Source organism: Borostomias antarcticus, assembly GCF_949987555.1.
Source record: "Borostomias antarcticus genome assembly, chromosome: 10".
In the NCBI taxonomy this organism is placed as follows: Eukaryota; Metazoa; Chordata; class Actinopteri; order Stomiiformes; family Stomiidae; genus Borostomias; species Borostomias antarcticus.
In genome coordinates this window covers 11892453-11915637 of record NC_140243.1, presented here as the reverse complement: position 1 = coordinate 11915637, position 23185 = coordinate 11892453, and the positions used below count along the sequence as shown (strand labels likewise).

The following is a 23185-nucleotide window of genomic DNA, read 5'->3' as shown; positions in this document are numbered from 1 at the left end:
AACAAAAGCATGCACTTCCTCTACGGCCCAGTGAGCAGGAAGAATGTTGACTTCCATCAATAAAGTTAAATAATTCTCTGTGTTCACATAGAAACATAAATACTTTTGCATGACAACATGATGAAATATTTTTTTTCCGTCTGCATTATGCCAAAACATAGACGTTTTATATAATATGAGGTCACAATGGTACTTTGTTATATTATGCCCTGAAGAACAACATTTAAAGCTTTACTAATCAAATAGAGGATATTCATAATTATCTCTTTATAGAATCCTAATTATACTTTTTTATGCAGTGAGAAGATTGTTAGTGATTATGAAGATGATAATGACAATGAGGAGAAAAACAATAATGTTACTGTAAAAAACATTTCCCTCTTGATAAGAAGTTTCATTGTCAGTCAGTAGCTGTGTTTATGTGTAAACAGTGTATTACCCTTCCAATTAATTATTTCTCTTTTGTTCTCCGATAATCTGTACATTAATGTAGAAATAAATTATTCACAGGCTGTGCATATATCTTCATCATATACGGACTGTTTCTTGGGTTTTAAAACTCATTTTGGCTAAAAAGAACAAAAGAAGGGAGGTTAGAAGAAAGAACCTGAGATAGTCTACTTCAAGTGGTTTGAGTTTCACTTCTGAGTGTGTTTTGCATGTTTTCTGTTTTTGGCATAGGCTCTGTAGAAAATGAGGTTGGTTTTTGGCTTTAGTTAGCATCAAAAAGAGAAAGGTCCAGGGTTGTTAAGACGTTGGGTCGTTTGAGGCGGATGAGGTAGGTGTGTGGGGGACCGGGTGAGACCCACTGCGCCCGCTCGGGGCTTTGCTGTTACTGGATGATCCAGAGGGGCCTGATGAGGCTGCCCCTGCTGCCTGCGCAAAAAGAACACCTGCCACAGATAAACAGAAAGAGTAGTGTGAAGAACTGACATTTATGTGTCAACCTACATTGTCACACTTCAGGAAAATAAGTCTATGTTTTGTTTTGTTTTGTTTCAGTTTGTATTGTACTAGTACTGTAACTCCCAAATAAAATGTATAAAATAAAGCTCAATACCAGGAGATAGACTTATTTTAGTCTGTTGATGTTTTTATGAATGATACTTGAAGTTACAAAGGACAGTGAAGCTAATCCACTCTACTCCCTGACTCGTGTCATGTGACAGAGGACTCACCGGTGTAAACCACTCCATTCAGCTCCACTGACATGCTGATGCTGCTCATGCCATTAGTGGTGAGATTGAGAGCTGAGTCCTGTCTGGCATCTGTAAAGAACCACACGACATATTAAATAAAAAACACTCAAATTCTGATGGAATTCTGACCACAACATAACATAGCAATAGCCTATATATACACTATATGGACAAAAGTATTGGGACACCTATACATTACACCTACAGGAGCTTTTATGACATCCCATTCTAAATTCATAGGCATTAATATGGAGTTGGTCTTCCCTTTGCAGCTATTCTGGGTGGAAGCTGTTACACAAGATTTTGGAGTGTGTCTGTGGGAATATTTGCCCATTCATTCAGAAGAGCATTTGTGAGGTCAGACACTGATGTTGGACTAGAGGGCCTAGCTCACAATCTCCGTTCTAGTTAATCCCAAATGTGTTAGATGGGGTTGAGGTCAGGGCTCTTTGCGGGCCAGTCAAGTTCTTCCACACCAACCTCACCCAACCATGCCTTAATGGACCTTGCTTTGGGCACTGGGGCACAGTCATGCTGGAACAGAAAAGGACCTTCCCCAACCTGTTCCCACAAAGTTGGAAGCATAGAATTGTCCAAAATGTCTTAGTAAGCTGAAGCATTAACATTTCCCTTCACTGGAGCTAAGGGGCCTAGGCCACCCCCAGAAAAACAACCCCAGACCATTATCCTTCCTCCACCAAACTTTACAGTTGGCACAAAGCCGTCAGGCAGGTAACATTCTTTATAAACTAGCCTCATCATGCAGTGTAATTTGTTACTCATGGACATGGAGGGTCTATAGATACAAACAACATACTCCATATGCAAACAAAATGTAGATTTCCTTTAAATTGCACACATTATTATAACAATGCAATGAAAACTTCCCCCAATTCTATACTGATGATGGGTTGAAAGTGATTCTGTACACTGTGGTTTTCCCTCACTAGAGACAGAGCACACCTGCATCAGCACACTGTCTATGCAAAATGGGTCAAAGGAAATGGTATTTGGTAATTTTACTCTAAACCTACCTCAAAAAGTTCCCTCACCAAATCTCTTTCAAACGTGACTAATAGAATCGTTGTTATGTTAAGTTATGTGTGTGGGTTATGTAGGCTTGGAAGCTAGGAATTTGTCTGACCGAAACCACCATCTTAAATGTTATACTGTAGCTAGCACAAGAACAGAAAGAAAAACAGCAGACGATTTTCCACTCTAGCTGAAACCATGTCTAGCTGAAACTCTAGATGAAACTTTGTCAATTTTGTCTTCATGAAGATAAAAGAGACGGGAGATAGATTAGGGGGTAAAGCTAACAACAGAGGAAGGTTTTATCCTCCCAGCCCTCCTACCGTAGCACGGCGATCCGTTTGTACCATTTATATACAGACCGACAGCAAAGAGGCTCAGAGACAAGATGGGAAGTAGCACAGGAATCACCTGGACCTGGCATTCCTAACTCGGTCTCGTATAGACCTGGCATTCCTGGCTCGGTCTCGTATAGACCTGGCATTCCTGGCTCGGTCTCCTATAGACCTGGCATTCCTGGCTCGGTCTCCTATAGACCTGGCATTCCTAACTCGGTCTCCTATAGACCTGGCATTCCTGGCTCGGTCTCCTACAGACCTGGCATTCCTGGCTCGGTCTCCTATAGACCTGGCAATCCTGGCTCGGTCTCCTATAGACCTGGCAATCCTGGCTCGGTCTCCTATAGACCTGGCATTCCTAACTCGGTCTCCTACAGACCTGGCATTCCTGGCTCGGTCTCCTATAGACCTGGCATTCCTAACTCGGTCTCCTACAGACCTGGCATTCCTAACCCGGTCTCCTATAGACCTGGCCTTCCTAACCCAGTCTCCTATAGACCTGGCATTCCTAACTCAGTCTCCTATAGACCTGGCCTTCCTAACCCAGTCTTCTACGTACATGTATTTGAGAGATCCTATGTGCTCTGAGCGCCCAGGTACCTTGGCTGTTGATGCGGATGTTCATGGGCATCTGGGTGGTCATGGCCAGTAGGTTGTGCTGCAGCGCCCTCTGCAGGAGCCTCTGGTGCTCCTCCGCCCCCAGCGCCATCTTCTTCTCCGGGGGCTCGCCTGCCTCCAGCTTGTCCCTTAGCTGCTCCAGTGCCGCCACCTGGGCCGCCATGGCCACCTGTGCCGCCGCCGCTGCCTGGACCGCTGCTACCGCGGGGTGACCCGCCAAGCCCCGGCTAGCCAGGCGCCCCACCCCCCCAGGCGGGACCGGTCGGCACTCCTCTTCTGGGCAGAGAGAGAGGAGGGTGTAGAGTCTGGCTGGGTGAACGCTTTATGTCTGATTGTTCTCTGTGTGCTTTTGGTTTTACAGGTGTGATGTTTACACATTGTACTGTATGGACCGAAACCAAAACTAATTCTGGACATAAATGCACATTTTCCGTTGCTGTTGGATTATTCAATATGATACAGTTGAAAAACAATGGAACTTTGCTAGTCCTAACCCCTGCACTGTTGTCATTCGTCTCTGCCATACTCTCTGTAATACTCTCTACCATACTATCTGTAATACTCTCTACTATACTCTACCATACTTTCTGTAATACTCTCTACCATACTCTTTACCATGCTCTACCATACTCTCTGTAATACTCTCTACCATACTCTCTGTAATACTCTCTACCATGCTCTACTATACTCTCTGTAATACTCTCTACCATGCTCTAACATACTCCCTGTAATACTCTCTACCATGGTCTACCATACTCCCTGTAATACTCTCTACCATGGTCTACCATACTCCCTGTGATACTCTCTACCATGCTCTATTATACTCTCTGTAATATTCTCTACCATACTCTGTAATAATCTCTGTAATATTCTCTACCATACTCTTCTGTAATACTCTTACATACTCTCAACCATTCTCTCTACCACACACTCGATCATACTCTCTACCATTCTCTCTACCATGTTCTCTACCATACTCTTCTATAATACTCCCTACCGTACTCTCTGTGTACCATTTATATACAGACTGACATCAAAGAGGCTCAGAGACAAGAAGAGAAGTAGCACAGGAATCACCTGGACCTGACATTCCTAACCCGGTCCCCTACAGACCTGGCATTCCTAGCCCAATCTTCTATAGACCTGGCATTCCTAACCCAATCTCCTATAGACCTGGCATTCCTAACCCGGTTTCCTATCGACCTGGCATTCCTAGCCCAATCTCCTATAGACCTGACATTCCTAACTCGGTTTCCTATCGACCTGGCATTCCTAACCCAGTCTCCTGTGTACATGTATTTGAGAGATCCTATGTGCTCTGGGCACCCAGGTACCTTGGCTGTTGATGCGGATGTTCATGGGCTCTCTACCATACTGTCTGTCAAAACAATCCCCATAGTCTAGTGATTCATAACAACCTCCAAACAAAACTGACCTCAACCCACCTTTAACCAGTCCTCACCTTTCTTGATGCTGTGGCTGGGGGTGAGCGCACCTCCGTTGGTGGCCGCCACCATGCTCATGTTCTGCATGGTGAGCTTGGGGGAGGACAGCATGGTGGGCGTCCCGTTGGGGGAGTAGGTGAACAGGGAGCTGCCAAAGCTCTGTCTCCGCCCCTCCCGCCGGTTGCTGTCGATGGCAGCCTGGAGCTCGTTGGGGTTGCTCAGTCTCCTCTTGTCACATTCGTATGGATACAGGTACTTCATGTATCTGCCAGGGCAACGCTTCAGTCAGTGGAGTAAAGATTTTATCATATCTAACATTAATATTGTATAACACCTAGTACATGTGGAGGAATACAATCTCTGTTTATATAATACCTGGCTTTTCACTGTTGATGTGTAGGATGTGTGTTTGGGTCCAGGTGTTGTGTAGAGGTGTATGCCTGGCCTCATCAACAAGGCACAAGACCCCCACTGACACTGACTAGTTTGTACATTTTTGTAGATTTTATTTTGTTGTATTATATATTGTTCTTATATTTTGCACTGTCATATCTCGTTCTTGCACAATGTTTATTATTATCATTTATTGTCATGCACCAACGGACCAAGGAAAATTGGCCGTAGGTGCAAGCCTACTTGGCTAAATAAAAATCTGAATGTGATTTTGAAGCTGAGAGTGACAGGGCCGGGTGGTGTGTAGAGTAGCCTACTCACTGTGTCCTGAGAGTAACGGATGTGTGTTTGGGGCTGGGTGGTGTGTAGAGTAGCCTACTCACTGTGTCCTGAGAGTAACGGATGTGTGTTTGGGGCTGGGTGGTGTGTAGAGTAGCCTACTCACTGTGTCCTGAGAGTAACGGATGTGTGTTTGGGGCTGGGTGGTGTGTAGAGTAGGCTACTCACTGTGTCCTGAGGGTGAAGGCAGCACTGGTGATGGAGGTGGGCAGGTTGAGACCCTTGGTGATCTCTCTCCACAGCTTCTTGTTGATGACCTCCACCAGGCCGCCCTTCTCTGTCACCAGCTGGTAGAGCATGTACAGGTCCAGCACCTGCTTGGCCATGATGGGGATCCTGTTCACAGGGGTTCCTACAGAGAGAGGGCAGAAAAACACACACAAAAAACTCACTAACACTATGGGCTTTTTCTATCAAACAACGCTAACTCAGTGGCTATTGTTAATTCTAAGCTGTTTTTCTATCATGCATTGGTAGTGTGTGGAATTGATGAAATAATCTTGGTGAAAACCATGATGTGTGGACATGTATTAATTGATTTTTTGATTGATTGATATATTTTATTAGAGTGTCATGCTTCAAAAAGCCCAGCCCATATGGGCTTACAAGACACTATTCAAAAGACATATAACAACCAAAGTAAGCAACAGAAGAGAACAGAAGCAAGAGAAAGACAAACAAAAACAGGTACAGCTCTACGTTCCTCCAAAGACAACGTGAATAACATATGTGCACACACACATACACACACAAACAGGGACATATACATACAGTACAAATACAGTACAAATACACACTTACACAAACAAGCACATATATATACAGTACAAATACCAATATACATAGGCCTACTACTGTATACACATGTGGATACACACACAAACCGACATATATACATACAGTACAAGTACATACTTACACAAACAGGCACATATACATATAGTACAAGTACAAATATACATATGCCTACTATACATATGTGGATACACATATACACACAGACAAGGACATACAGTATACATACAATACAGATACAGTACATAGAACTACCATACATACATCCAAACATATACATGCCCCCATGCACTCAATTCGGTAATTAAAGGCTGTCAGGTCTTAATTAAAAAGAATGGATAGCCTCCTATTCCATGCCTTAGAGATGAACTTAGCTGTCTTAAATACTTCGACTCTAAATAGCCATTCTAACTTCTGGCCATCATCTACCCAGAATAGCTCAGGTTTTTGTTTTTGCATAACCTCAAATAAGGTGACCCTCAGGTCATCATATAGAGTACAATAAAACATAAAATGAAATTAATTTTCAATATTAATTTCATTTTCATGTATTAATGGAATTCCCCATGTTGATGTTTATACAGTAGGTTGCAAGTGAGAGCAGATCTTTGTTACTTGATGCGTGTTTGATAACTGAAACTTCAAGATATGGTTTTCCTATGGAAGGAGTTCTACTCATTACTTTTATACGTGTATCTGTACAATACATCTCACTAGGTCAGGTTAAGTAAATGCTCTATTCATAAACAATGGATTATTATAGTTTACTTCTGAAAAGAGAACAGGAAATATTTGAAATAGTTCCCTATCTTGCCTCCAGAGGGCACTCTCAGCTCCTTCCAGGATGGTGGTGAGACCCACCCAAACATCGGTTGGATGATTAACATACTGTAAACACCCAATCCTGGATTTTCCACATATTATATCTTGCCAATATGTTGTAACTGTGTAACCCCAGTCATATATAGTTCCACTTTTTAGTGAAGGACACTCGTCTGTTGGTATGAAAAATATGATTTTTAAAAAGATAAATAAAATACCATTCTTCCTAAATATGATGGCATATCGTTTTACTCTGCACCAGGTCAATGGTGCAACATGATATGATCACTACTGAGGAATAAAAAGCACTTTGAGTGGAATAACCAAGCCATGTAGTTCAGCTTATGTTTTGGTATGGCCACACACTGAAACTTGACCAAACCAGACATTTAACGGCACAGACACCCCAACAAGCAGTGTCAATGTAAACACATGTAAACAAATCCATTCTTGGGGCGATACTCAGCCTCTCGTGTTTTAGCCACAGGAAACAGTGTGGACTGCAGCCTCCATAAAGCACCATAAATCATAAAGCAAATGAATAAAGATCCACCCATCTAGGTGAAGCTGAGACTGGTGTTTATATGTCAGAATAAGGGGGGAAGGGGCAGGTGGCCGAGTTACAGAAAGAGAGAGAGAGAGAGAGACACAGAGACAGAGAGAGGGAGAGGGAGAAAGACAGGCAGACGGGCAAATTGTTACTTCCAGCTGCGTCATCTCTGACTCCGGCTCTGAGACATGGGGCCATGGACTCACACACACTTACCTCTCTTCTGCATGAAGCTGAACAGGTCATCCAGAAACTCTTTTCTCTTTGGGTCTCCATCCAGCTCATAAAGCTGTGAGAAAACGAGAGAGAGAGAGAGAGAGAGAGAGAGAGATGAAAGGAAATCAGTTACAGCTGGAAGCAGATTACCATGGTAGGTTGCTTGAGCCATTATTGCCCCCAGAATGTGGACCAGAGACAGAGAGTGCCTCAGCTTTCTAGAATGCCATCAAACAGAGCAGAGCAGGAGGCCAGCTGATGGAAACCTGATGTGTCCCAGTTGCTATTGGGGGTGAGGGCTCAGGAAAGTTCAGTGAAAGTTAACAGTAAAGTAGAGCATGCATTGTCAGGGAAAAAAAGTGAGAGAAAGTGAGAGAAGTCTTCTTCTGTTGCCCTGTGAACACTTTCCATTACAACATGATTTGTCCTTAGTAGTGGAATACAGTATATTTGGGTTGGTCAGTCTGTCAATGAACTATGCATAAAATCCACAACCATAAGCCTAACTGAGGCAAGATAATATAATTTTCAGTTCATTTCTATTGCTAACTTGCACGCACCCAAACACACCTTACAGTCTCTTAGACTCATACGAGATTCATCATCACAACAGCCCACTCCATTCAGAACCACACAGACACACGGCTAAACCCCACTCCATTCCCATCAACGCATGTTCTCCAGGCTCCTGCTGTAACCACAAACAGGCCGTTCTCTTTGTGGCATTTAGCGCTCGTTAGTGACGCCAGGCTGCTGTGAGATCTTATTATCAGAGTGATGGGGGAGGGGGAGGGGGGCTCATACAGGGGCTGGAGGCAAGGCCAGTCTTAATTACAGGATGCATGCATTTCCAGGAGTGTTGTGCCATAAATCGTAAAAATGGCTCCTCTCAGTCTCTCTCTCTACTAGCTCTCTTTCTCAAACACACACACACACACACACACACACACACACACACACACACACACACACACACACACACACACACACACACACACACAAAGTTTCTAAAGGATCTCCCCCCTTTCTCTGCCCTCCTCCATACCACGGCCAACAGGGATTTCCTTTTCCTCACAGCCAATCAAAATGATTGTCTGCTCCACATTCTTCCCGTCACCCACTGAGATACAGGCCCTGACCCTCCGGACAGGTAATCACTCTCCACTACAGGATTACTGTCTGGATGAACTGAGATCATGACAAGATCCCACCGCTATAAACACGAGGACCCGGCAGTGCCTCTATGCGTCATCTGCTTGTCACGTTTCCTAGCGTAGACCGTGGATGGACATGAAGTGCCTCGTGCCTGTTCAGGTGGAGAACAGCCTGGAGAGAGTTTGGGTTACCAGTAGAATGAGTAAGGCGGTTGAGGACAGTTGACACGCTGTTAGAGGAGAAGTCACCAGCAACCACTTGGCACGCAACAATCAACAACCCCCCGCCCCTGAGCTGAGGGCTGCTTTCATGTACAGCACTTATGCAAAGCTAGGGAGCTCATGGTCGTTTATACTCATGGTATTTCCATATAGTTGACGTTCCTGACACAAAGTATATTATATAAAAGGAACTGACAGATCAGGTTCCCTTCCCCCAGTCCATGCCCCCCCCTGCACTCTCGTATTACTGGATACAGCTGCATCCTTTTCCCAGGAACCTCTCTATCCACACCCTCCCTCCACACACACACACACATGCACACACGCACACACGCACACACACACACACACACACACACGCGCGCACACACACCCACCCTTCTACCCCCCTTTCTGCACGACATAACACCAGAACACATCTGTTTATCTGGGTTGGGTTGGGTGTGGTTGTGAGAGGTCTATAGATTTTTCACATCAAGTCAAATCCAGCGCATGCTCTGTCATAAGGGCAAGTCCTTAAATGAATGTTTTTCACAATCAGAATGACAATTTTTGGGTCACTGAAGTGGAACCGTTGGTGGGGGAAGTTGGTTTTACGTACGCTAAGGTTAGCTGATACTGCAGGAGGCTCAACGTCTTCTACAGGCAGGCAGACTTTTATCTTTGTGAGTGAAGTACCACCTATTTGTTCTTTGGTAGGCTACCAGCGAGTTTCAGTGTCAGCATGCAACACTTCCTGTCGACCTTTTCTCTGATCCTCCCAGAATGTTCCAATGCAGATAACAGACACCGGTAAAAAGACCATTAGACGTTATTTTCTCAGCTAACCTAGCTTTCATGAAATACTTGAGCCAGACCCATGTCTGTTGAGTGCTGTTCAGACCACTGCAGTGGAAACATGGCACAGCGACGTAGCATGGAGGCTAGCTAGCGCTCTCTTCTACACTGTCTTTCTCCTACCAAGCTCAGCTTCTCTGTCCATGAACTACAAACATTACCATGAATAAAAAGAACGGCTTTCCACATGAGGTAATGAGTAACCGACATTACTCAAATGTTTGTTGACTCACAATGTTTGTTGACTCAAATGTTTGCTGAATTACTGCAGGAAGGCTGGGCTACAGAGACATTGGAGGGGAAAATGACACCACTCACAGCCCCATGCAAATCATGGTAGCACCTTGCAACTAGTGTCATGTAGCACATAATTGGGCCTTGTTATTGAACCCTATCCCAGCATGGACATGGAGAGAAGGACTCCATGGAGTTACTGTGTCACATGAGACATTAGCTCTGAAACACTGAGACATCCTTCCACATCTGCCAGTCACCTCCAGGCAAGCTAGCACACACACACACACACACACACACACTCAAGATCAGAGTAAGTACACACACGCATGCACAACACCCACTCGCACATGCATAAAAGTAAATACTACACACACACACACACACACACACATACACAAGACACACACGCAGCAATATGAGGGCAGTGGGGGATGGGAGGGTATGGTGGAAGGGGGAGTGGAGTTGGAGCACATGCAGTCACACTGTGTGAGGAGGGTTCTAGATATGTTAGTGCACGTGAGCACATGATCATATTCATTCAAATAGTGGATGAATTGTTCCAGGGTGACACCCATATGAGTCTGCTGGATTGTTACACCATTCAAGTAAACAAGGATTAACCAGCAACGTAACCAACAGCTATTCATTCTTACAATCATACTTTGATTATCCTGTCAAATAAATAGGATAGGCGAACCACAGTAGTTCGGAGGAGAAATCTAACCTGCTAATGCTGTGCACTAGACCTACTTCGTGATCAAACTAATTATCATAGTAAAGTTGTAAGGCCATTAGTTGATTAGTTAGGCCTTGTGTATCACCTTCTCCCAATAGCAAACCCCTCGCATAAATGTGTGTTTCCTTTCTGGTACTGAAAGGACAAATTTAGCCCAGCGAGGCAGACAGACGTTCACACCTGTAGTTCGTCAACATTCAGAGTGAGAGAGAGAGAGAGAGATCTGAAACTGATATACTCTCTCTCCTTGTACATCACATTCTAACATAGAGTTAACGCCATAACCATGTGAGTTAGTTATTAAGCACCCCGCCTGCCTGTCTATCACCACTGAGATATGAATACGTGTCTCTCTGTCTGTCTGTCTGTCTGTCTGTCTGTCTGTCTGTCTGTCTGTCTGTCTGTCTGTCTCTCTCTCTCTCTCTCTCTTTCTCTCTCTCCTCTTAGGTGTGTTCTGGTCTGAACGGTGAATGATAATGTATAGCAAAATGATATCCGTCGGTGAACAAAACTGGTTTTATGAGCTCGACAGAACAAACATGCTCAAACACATCTTAATCCTGACTGAATTCCTAACGTTAAGAGATGCACCCTAATGGACAGGGGGTTGGGGCGCTAGGCGAGGATTAGGAGAAGGCCAAATACTTCCAAGGGGAAAAAACAGAAAGTGACTGCAATTTCTGACAAATGAGAAGTAGCAATTCTGGAACATTGATCAGGAGATTGTAAAAAAAAAAAAAAACATAATTAAGTGGGTATAAAAATTAAATGTGCTTTATTTTTAATTTTGTGTCATTAACTTGATATCTTCCTTAGGAGAAGCAGAATGTTGTAGCCTCTCTCCTCCCCCCTTCTATCAAATGATTTACTGGCATTCTCCTGTTCAACAACATCTACTGTTGACATGAAAAGCCAGAGTGAAAACCAGATGACGATGTTCGTGACATGAAAATAGTATCAACACTATTTGGCGTAACATGTATCCCATTTCTTCTGGCACCAGCTGTTAAATCTGGCCCAACAGGCTTTGAAGCATGTGGAGTGTGCGACTACCAGGCCCTATCCTAGTGACCACACTGTTAATGAGTGCTAACACGTTTAGAAATGCCTAAAAGGGTCAGGGAAAACTGTGAACTGCTATCCTGTTTCACATACATGAGACTGGGTTTACAGACATTTTAAAAATACAGCGATGACTGAACAAACTATCAACTGAGTCAGTTGTTACCATACAGGATAAACATTGCCATCCAACTAATCCGTCTAATCAATCAAATTACTTCATTTTACATTTGCATTTAATTTGTAGTGCAGTCAGCACATCACACATGCGACACATGACAGACATAGGCAGGCCTAAAGCTAACCCTAACCCTACATAAACACACACAGTCATGAACACTGTAATTACTGTACAAGGGCTGGAAGCATTCATTCAGCATCATAGATGACATGATAATGTTGTCTCTGACATCAGTGACCTGCAGACAGAGACACCAGCACTGAACGGTGTGCTTCATAATACCTGAACAACACACAATCAAGAGAAAAGCGACAAGGCCTGCTTTGCCAGTGTCTGTGGCCAAGGCCCACGATAGGCCGCTCAAAGTGTCAATCAAAATGATTGTCTAATGGCTTACAACCAACCAGCCTCTAAGCTCCACCCCCATCGCAATGCAGCTCTTTAGAGATTGCGATGTCTTGGTCGTGTGGACGGCCCACCCACATCAATAGGTAGACGGACAAGAGTTTAACCTCTACTGACCCCTTATTTGTCCACTCCTCGTCAGCCGTCCTCCCTAGTCATCCCTGTGTGTTTGGGGGACAAAGACGTGAACCGTAATGATGGTACTATCTAGGGGGCCATACTCAGCCTGCCAACCCCCTGCCATACCCCCTCCCTGCTGGAGAAAACATATATCTGAGCCAGCCCTAACCCTGAATATCTTATAGGTATGGGATCAACATGGTGTCTGACTGGAGTCTCTCATCTTAAAGAACAAGAAAATCAACAGAGTCAGGCCTGTTATATTCATGTCGTCAACTAGGGGCCACATCACTCCATTCAACCAGTGTGTGTGTGTGTGTATATTTTAAACCGGGGTGATGAGGAGCTGTTGACATGATGAATATGAGTGAGATGGATTAGCATTATCTGTGTTTGACCTTCCATTCCATCAATTTCCTAAAAGAAGAATGCTACTCTTCTAGACACTCACTGCTGCCTGTTGAGAAATGGTTGGAGGCACACAAGAAGGCTCTTTGTAAGACAGGGCATGCTAACGATGGCCCCTTACAAAGTCACTTGGCTTTGTCTCGTTGACACCTCGGGTCATTCACAGTAATCGCCTTTCTGTCCCTTTATTGCAGCGCAAGGTCACGCTCCACGCCTTCGTTGACGGAGGGGGGTGGGGCAACAATGAAGACTCGATTCACACTTATCCGCAAATGCGAATGAAAGGAAAACAATAAACATGTTTTCAGCCACAGCGCCGACCTTCCAGCCATAACAGAAAAGGCCTCCATTATCTATCTCCTGACAAGCATTCACTGTTACATTGCAAAGAAGCAGAGGGTCACATCGTGCAGAGAACAGATGAGGCTACACAGAGCCTACCTAGCCACTATACAGAGCCTACATACTACCAGGGCCTACACAGACACTACACAGAACCTAAATAGTCACTACACTGGGCCTACATAGACACTACACAGAGCCTACATAGACACTACACAGAGCCTACATACTACCAGGGCCAACACAGACACTTCACAGCCTACATAGACACTACACAGCCTACATAGACACTGCACAGCCTACATAGACACTACACAGCCTACATAGACACTACACAGAGCCTACATAGACACTACACCAACACCAAATGCACACCAAAAGGCTGAAGCCACCAAAAAGGGAACAGAGGGGAAAAGTGCTAGCCTCAGCCTTTACGCAATCTTTGTTTACATTCCTGCTACTACCCCCCCCCCCCCCCACCCACACCCCCTCTTCTAGGCCACATTGAGAGCCTGCCAATTCCCAGAATCCCCTTGGCTGTACAGTTCTGACATCAGCTCCCCACTGCAGACACGCAGCTGGACCTTTTCCAAAACGTTGCGCTAGAGCTTTGCAGCCGAAAGCCGGCATTCACTATATGTTCTGCTTGGCTGCCGTTCAGATTGGAACTGCTCCTTGCTCTTCCCTGCTATGATAATCTCCTTGGCTCTTTCCCTGTGTCCTCCACCCCCCCCCCCCATCTCTCTCCCTGTGCCTCCCTCTGTCTACTGACTCAGCAGGAAGAGCTGAATAGGTCTTCTACCCTTCCATCCTTTCGTCATCAACCTATCGTTTTCCTAAAATTCCAAGTTCCATTACGCCTTCTCTTTCTGTTAAACAGAGCTCATCGCACACACTGGGAAGTCCTGGAGCAGTCGAGAGATAGTCAAGGTCCACAATCTTTATTTGTTGTCATACATGTATGTACAAAAGGTCAATGCATGGTGTTTTTGGCACAAGCTTCCATTAAGTTTTGTAGATCAGGGTTGGGGTCAATTGGATTCCAGTTCGATCATTTCAGAATAATTTCGATCAAAACAACAGTGACTGGCATGATAGCTGATCATATACGCGGCTAGATCAGCCAAATGCAGCTCAGAGAACAGCCGTGGCCAAACCCATAGGAGCATTGCGCTCATGGGACAGTTGCATCAGCAGAATCAGCCTGAGGAGCAATCCCAATAAGTGTCGCTCTCTATTGGCTCCCATTCACCACCCACTTCCTGTTCAGCCTGATAATAGTGAAGGGCGATTAATTTTTAAAGAGACTCTCTCTCTTCTTTACTGTCCATCTGCCCCATCTGCCCTACTGCTTGCTTTAAACACAACCAGAGACTCCAGGGGAGACTTCTGAAGTGTTTGGCCTGAGCGTGGTGGTCATGGGGGATGGACAGTGGGATGTTGTGATGGGGGATGGACAGTGGGATGTTGTCCTGAGGGTGGTACTGTATTGCGATGGGGGGTGGACAGGGGGGTGTCATGGGATACACTATTTAAATAAAGGGACTCCACATCAAGCAACAATACAATTCAATAGTTAAGTAAAGATTCACTAGTAGTAAAGATTCCCTTTACCTTACTTACACCCAGAGTCAATAGGTATGATGCATTTTAATGCATTGCATATCAATTGCTGTCATTCCAATTTTACATCAACAAAGTGACTATTGTGGTAAGCCAAATTGAGGAACAAGTAACAGCTAAAATTAAGCAAATTAAAATATACAGTTATAACAACAATCCCTACATGGCTGACTGATAAACCATTCATAAGCAGAATTAGGTCAAATGCAGTTTGTCATGACATCTTTGTTTGACAAACCAAGGGTCATCTATAACCTATAGTATAATACAGCATAACATGTATTTTAGATACATATCTTGTGAAGCAGGTGCATCCACCAAAAATGCACCTTTTTACCATAAGTAAGAACAGCCACTACTAAATCCACAACTTCAGCCAAGCCAATTCAGAGAATGAATAAGCCTGTATGAAACACTACCAGACTGTATTAACATGAGTTCTCAGCTGCCAAATCAGTAATATTGTACACATTGATTTTTACTGTTTCTCAGGGAAGAACCTGGCAAGGCTATCTAGATCATCAGATAAAGTGTCTTACGGTAAAAGACATATACACTATGCAGGCCTACCGGTTGTGGGACAGAAAGATTCTCCATGTGATTTAGGGAGTCAACAATTCTGGGGAAGGAGGTAGCAATGAAAGGTCTTCTGCTGTATCAAGTGATCAGGGGACAGGTGTGGACATGGAAACTGGGGGTGGGGTTGCTATCACTAAAATAACACAGTTCAAATGGCAGCTGACCAGCAGCAAATCAGCTTCCATTGCAAAATAATCCAGCGCTAGTATAATTTGATATCTGCCAAAATAAATTTGATTGGCCAGATATGATATATCAGACGCTACTGGCAGCCTTCCTCGAAAGTTTGAATAATTAATAGCCACATTGTAATCAGTCATCCGAATACACCATGCAGAGGCTCAATTTAGACTGACCTGTTGACAGCTGAGGAGCTAGACCCTTTATGGGGGACTAACGTTAGCCCCAGGCTAGTCAGAGGCACGTATCTGTTTGTTTTTAACTGAAGCTCGTCTGAATTTCTAGCTGGAGATACAAAGGCCAGCATTCAGTTTGGAAGAGCTGTAACCGACGCAGACTGATAGAGACACGCACCTTCTCTGAGAAGGTCTGGGACCAGAGTGGTCAGATTATCACTCCCCCTCAGGCACATTCCACCCGCCCCCGCCCACCTGCCCAAAATAAACCCCACCGCCTGTAACCCCTTCCTCTCCAGGAAACTCCTTCTGCCAACAGAACCCTGTTCTTCTGATGACATACAATCTGTATATTGCAAAAAATATATATCGTTTAAGTACATTGGAATCACAAAAAGATTATTCTACTTCATCTACTTTCTTTTCTGGAGTTAAGAGTCTATGTAAATTATGCATTAAGACATCAGTGTGAGCTGAGAAGGAAAGCGTGATAAGGATCATTCTGGCAACAATGACTTGATGGAGACGTGTTATAAATCCTCGGTTTAAAGTAACAATAATGTGCATTATGTCATTCAAAGAAAGCTGAGGCACTTACTGCAGCCCTGCAGATACAGTATGTGTACAGATAAGTAGGGACTGTATGTAGTAGTAGTAGTAGTACTTTGTTGATCCCTGGGATGAAATTGCACATTATGACTGATTCTGCTGCTATACAAGATTCAAAATTCAGAATCAAGATCTGTTTATTAGCCATGTACAGTATATGGTTCACTGTTCACCATCACCAAACATGTGCAAACATGAAACACATTAGGTTAACTGTTTCATACCACTGTATGAATTTGTCTAATCTATCTATTTATCTTATGTCAGTATCAAATATTGACACTGATCATACATAATACCCTTCTACAGTAGTAGTCCAAATCTACCAGATAACTAATAAATGCAAGGTATCTGCAAACATAATCTTGTGCTAATGTTTACCACTTACAGTAGCATGTTCATGTACCAATGTTCACCTGATAAATGTCAACTTGGTTCCTGTACACAACTTAATAGGTTCACAACTCATAATGCAATTTACATTCGTATGCAATATCAACAACAAAAAACTAGCCTTAGCATCTAGCTTTAGTAACTACTAAGGAACACCTCAGATCAACAAATCCCCATTGCATATAAAGTGCAACAGCAGGAATGCTGGTTTAAATAGTGACAAAAAACACAAAAGCAAACTAAGTGGTTATTCATTATTATTAATAATGGCATTTATAAATAAAAGTGTATAACTAAACGTTTTTTCACTCATATGAACACACAACAACCCAGCAGTCCAACACTAAAATCCACATGGAACATTTCCCATGACCCATTCCTACAGGGTCTCCCAATAATATCCAAACCCAAAGTGTGTTTACAGGAAACACAGCTCTGATAACATGAGTCCGTCCTACCTGTCTGAACTGCTCCTCGTAGGTCCAGTCTCCGTGGTCTTGCCCCCCCGGCAGGCTGGGAAGGGGCTGGGGAGGGGGGAGGGCCAGGCGGGGCCCCTGGTCTGCGCTCGGCCGGGGCCTCTGCACCTGGGAGTGGGGGTGCAGCTGGCGGTGGGGCAGCAGCAGGATGCCTTTCCCAGGCGCCACGGCGTCGCGGCCTGTGGGCAGGCTCTCCTCAGCCAAGTCGTCGTCGTAATCCTCTTCCATCTCGCCCTCAAAGTCCTCCTCATCCCACTTCTGCTTGCTGTTGAAGGGTCGAGAGGAGGAGGGGGGGGGCATAAAGACTGGGCCACACTGGCAAGAGTACACCAACCCTAACGAGGGCCGCACTAATCTTCTGTCAAACATCGTCTCTCAAAGACGGATGGTACAATTTTGGGAATACCTCGGGGCGGCTGGTGGCCCCGTCAATCCGAGGCCCCTGCGGTCGATCGACACGGTCACGGCTCTTCTCTGTCCTGGCCCCGCAGTGGTGGAATTAACTGCCCACTGACGTCAGGACAGAAGAGTCGCTGACCATCTTTTGCCGCAGACTCAAAACACACCTCTTCAAGAAGTACTAGCAGAATCCTCCCTCTTAAGCACCTATTGTATTTATATTTTGCTACTCTAGCACTTTGGCTTTAGCACTAGATTATGCTCTTAGTCGCTTGTTTAGAAAGGAGATGCACTTGTGAGTTCTGACGATAGTAGTACACTGACTTCCTACGTTAAATGCACTTACTGCACGTCGCTTTGGATAAAAGTGTCTGCTAAATGACTGTAATGTACATAAAGAAGCTGCTTTTCGATTGGCTGCGCACCGCAGACCAAAGAGATGGCAACCAATCGTGGACCTTGTCTGTTCCTATTGTGTGCTGGGCCTTCAGAGTCCCTTACACAATAGAGCTGACTCGGGCCATGCCTATACTGGAACAGTATTTTATCACGGCATTGATGTGAGCAATCATTAAGTTAAATTAGTGATGAAACAAAAGCTAATTTTACCTTGATTCGAGTAGTTTTGGGCATTCTCATGTAATGCAACGTAATGCAACATAATACAGAGCATCATGAAAGCTCACACAAACCTCAGCCTCTTGTACTGTTTTTGGTGGGATCCCAAGCTCTCGTGTGTAATGTGTGTTTTATTTCTCTATAGGATTATGTTTCCCCCCCTGGGAACACTCTCACGGCGCGTTCAGACTGGACACGAAAGCGCAGCAAAGCGCAGCCCGTTTCCTTTCAGCGCTCATGTTAACCAACGTGACTCCTCGTGTGAATAGGCTACTGACGCTTGGCGGTGCTCTCGCATCCAGTCTGAACATAGCATAATGTAGATATAATTGTAAAGTGAGTTCTTAACTGGTCTGGTCTCAAATCGACCGTTTTGATAACTAAAGATACTCCCACGATAAGCTAATCACACTATACCATAATGTTCTTAGCCAACAGACAAACATTTTCCAGGAGCTTGCTCGATCGTCTCATTGAAAGAGGTCAGGAAAGAATTTTGACAGCTCACTTTTTCGGCCCTTGGCGTAACTGTTTTTTTCCTTCCCTCTGGAATATGTAGGGGTGGGACCTATGTCCATCCTCCCATTGCTCTCCGTAAAGCGCATTGTGTTGCCTCTGTGTATGAAATGTGCTATATAAATAAAGTTTGACTTCATTTGATTTGATACCATACCAGTACCAGTACCCCATCTGGACCTGCCCTGAGGGCTTAGCGTAGCATTACACTTCCTCCTATGTGTTAATTCAAACAAACTGATTCTCCTTGGCTCTACTCACATCTGCTCCTCCTCCTCGGACCCCATCATGTCCTTGTACCGCTCCTCCCCTTCCTCCTCTTCATCATCATCATCCTCGTCCTCCTCATCCTCGTCCTGCTCGCCGCTGCTGTGCTCTGACATGCGGCCGTCCGATGCCCTCTGCAGTCCGGCCGCCACCGCCCTCATGGCCGCCAGCGCCGCCATCTGGGCGTGCTCCGTCTCAGGGGCGGGGCTTCCCATCAGCTCCTCCCCTCCGCCGGCGGCGATGCGTCCCGGTGTCGGTCCACCTGCCTGCTGCTGTTCCAGCTCCATCAGCAGCCGGGCCCTCTGCTGCCTGTGCAGGTTCTCCATCACGGCTTGGAGCTTCATCTCCAGGGAAAGCGGTGCGCCAGCAGGCCACCCCCCTTCTTCCCCCCCCCACCCTGCCCCGCCCCTGAAGCAGCACCGGTCAGGGGTCAGCCGGAGGTCGCTCCCTCTGGCCTGACGTGGAGGGAGAGCGGGCAGGAGCTCAGCTGCGGGAGGGTTGGGGGCAGAAGCGGGGGTCCTTGTGAGGCAGGCGGAGGAGGACTCGGGCGGTGAGACATGCGCTTAGATGCTCCCTCTCTCTCCCTCGGTCTCTCTCGTAGCGCCCTATGCCAGCACTGGCACGGAGCGCTGGGCCTCAACAATAACAAGCTGAACAGATTGAGAAGGGTTCTCTTTGAAGACAGCTCTGCTGAGACCTGCAGGAGAGAGAGAGAGAGAGAGAGAGAGAGAGAGAGAGAGAGAGAGAGAAGAAAAAAGAAAGATTGAGAGGGAGACAATAGGACGTGTTGACAGACGTGTTGGCTCTTGTGGTTACCATTAACATGCTAGTGGAAACAAAAAGTGTTCAAAGAGGAAACTGACAATACAGGTTGTGTTCCTTATGGTTAGCTTGATGTCATGCTTTCGAAGAAGAAGAAGACACTCAACTGAGTGTGATGGAAAGGGCGGAAATCTAAACTCGATCTAGGCAAGAGCAAGAGGAAGGAAATTATGACTAATGATTTGAGAAACAAATGCTAATTTTAAAGGGAGAATTCCATGACAGGCATGAATGAACGACCCTGGGGTTCAATGCCGCTTGTAAAATATGCCCCTATAGAAACATTACTGTGTGAGAACAAACTGAGTAATATCCATGTACAAATCTGAACATGGCTCTTACAGGGAATTAATCAGAGGGAGAGAGACATGCCTGGTCCAGCTGGTTGCTTTTACTGTATGTCAAATGGATATCAGCTGGTGTGGCATACAAATGTGAGCCACACACCATATGACTGTGTGTGTATAGAGGTGTGGGTGGAAAGCTCTTCCTTTGAACCCAACAAGGCCTGGGCCAAATCTGGATCAACAAGGCCTGGGCCAAATCTGGATCAACAAGGCCTGGGCCAAATCTGGACCAGGATGTTCTAGAATCAACAGTGCTGCAGAGAAACTGAAATGAATTATCGAAGCAGGTGCCCCAGACTCCAGTTCTGATAATATTAATTTGGACCGGACTTTCAACTCATTCTTATGCGGTGATTAAGAATGACACCGGCCAATTTTAGTCACTTTTGATACATTTGTGTGTCTACTGTATATAGAATGTGCAAGAGACAACTAACTGAACAGCTGTATTAAGAGAAGTGAGAGACATTCAATATTCATTACTGCATTATTTTAAAGCACTAGTAACAACTGTGCCTCTGCAGTTGTTGGGTCCAAAATAGCTGCAATATATCTTGAGTTACAACCATTATTATTATTATTATTATTTTATTGCACTGTGACTTTACAGCTGTCTGCTTTCTTTAAATAAATGCATTGAAATAGTTGTGATCTAATGGAGTACATGGATGACTTCTGAATGACTTTAACCAGAACTTCTGAAATGCACTGTTGAATGTCTCATAACATTGCCTCATGAGCAAATGATTTAATCAAAATATGATTTAGTTTGACCAGAGGGTGATGTGATGGTGATGCATACTGAAATGGTCACGCCCAAGAATGACCAGGCTGGCCAAATCACAGAGTTGTGCACTTGTTGGACAACTTTTGACAAGCCAACATAGGGCCTATCTATAGCTTATACTTGAAAAAACATTTATGGCACACGTAAGGCATGCAATATCAAAGATAGCCTATCCGTTATTGCGTCAAATGTAATCTTTCAGAGCCTTATGTGGCCTTAAATGGAGCCTGTTTCTTAACCTTATTGCTTTATGGGAGCGCTTGGGTGGAGCCTGGCTGTTGTACATCACTTGGGGACTGTAGATGCAACACACCAGGGTTTTTCCTGGCTCAGAATGGGTCTTTGGGGGGTGATGCGCACACAATTTGGGGGGGGAAACCGCAGTTTTATGCCGAGTAGCCTACCAGCATATATAGGCCTATATTCTTTGCTGTCGTTCGGACTGAGCTCACTTTTCACAATCGCGGGAAATCTCCCGACATGACACAAAATGGATATGAAGACAAAATGTTTAAGATACTGAACCTGTCTATTAATGATCTTGATTACTAGTGGTCCAAACCATGGACCATACATGGAAGAGGGAGATGCTGCACTTGAAACAAGCTGGGCATCTGGACATTTGGAGAGGATCTGAATTACTATTTTTATTCTCAATTTTCGCATTTTGGCACTGGTGATTTTCCTTTGGCTCTAACTAAAATCTCTTTGGGGGGTGCCTCTATGCAGGAAAAACTGTGCACACAAAAAATAATCAGAACACAGCTTCCACCAAAGCAGCCCTTTTCCATAAAACCCTGTCCTCTCTCTGAGCTTCCGCAGACTGATAGAGAACCAGTCAAGCAGTCAACAGGATGGACTGGGTGGATGGATGAAAGATGGGGGGTGAAAGGTAATAGTTTAATCGTCTCCCGGCTACTGGCACAGAGAGGGAGGAGAGAGGGGTGGGGGTGGGAGATTGCGAGGTCTGAGTAAACAGGACGGGGAGATAAGCGCTAAGGGTCTAATTCCAAAGAGATAAAGAAACACATCGCCTCACATTCAGGGTCTGCAGAGCTCCAATAGCAGCTACAGCGTATAGTACCAGTATATCTCCCACAATGCACTGAAATGTATTGACAAGATTCAGAGTGCCTGTTGGGTGAAGGACGAGGCAGACAGACCCTGATGAAGGAAACCTATTAAGCTCTTGAGGCCAGATCAATTGAACAACTGAACTGGATTCAAGATGTTTATCTGGTCAAATGACCATTATTAAATTCCACAGAGGGAAAGGGTAGTCTCTACAACATTACGCACAACAGTGACATGTGACCCTTGGCCAAGCCTTGCCACAATTCTTGGCAGCAGCTCATATTATAGTGTAATGGACATCAATATGGTACTATTTCAAAAATCGCTTTGCATCTGCACCATGCAGAAACAGATTATATAACAAAATGTGAAATGTGAAACTTCATTTCTAAGCACTTACAGAGCTCCTAGGCTACAGAATTATAAACGTTGACTTGAGTTTTTCTTCACAGGCATAGGGGGTGGGTTGGGCAATCTGAAGTGTTACTCATTTGCAGATTCCTCTTGCATGTCTATAACCAGTACCACAGAATATACTGAAGTGAATTTACCACAGGTTGTCACAGCACTCTTGCCTGATCTCTCTACATACACTTAAAACAAAAAGTCAGTCAGTGTTGGAATATGTGGCACTCCTCACATTCCTCTAGTATTACCAAGGCAGGAAAACAGTGGCTTCATTGAGGCCCAGTAACGCCACCAACATCCTCCACAGTCCAGCAGAACGAGGGGGCCTAAATCTGATTAGGCAAGCTTGACACTATTTATGTTGGCAGCCAAATTTGAAATAATAACGGTATTCATAAACAATCTCCTTATCATAAGTTTTGTGGAATTCTTAGGTTTTAATCAAGCCCTCAAATTAAAT

At 44.7% G+C, this 23185-nt stretch overlaps 1 protein-coding gene across 1 annotated transcript; it reads right to left on the bottom strand.

Moving 5' to 3' along the window:
* Window positions 1-747: 747 nt before the first annotated feature.
* Window positions 748-19631, bottom strand: arid3a (AT-rich interactive domain 3A; the record flags this gene model as incomplete). The annotated part of the gene is made up of 8 exons (XM_084443810.1): window positions 748-893; window positions 1179-1268; window positions 3170-3463; window positions 4650-4897; window positions 5533-5716; window positions 7748-7820; window positions 17470-17752; window positions 19282-19631. The coding sequence occupies 8 exons, from the start codon at window positions 19629-19631 to the stop codon at window positions 748-750; spliced, it is 1668 nt and encodes a 555-aa protein (XP_084299936.1).
* Window positions 19632-23185: the final 3554 nt, after the last annotated feature.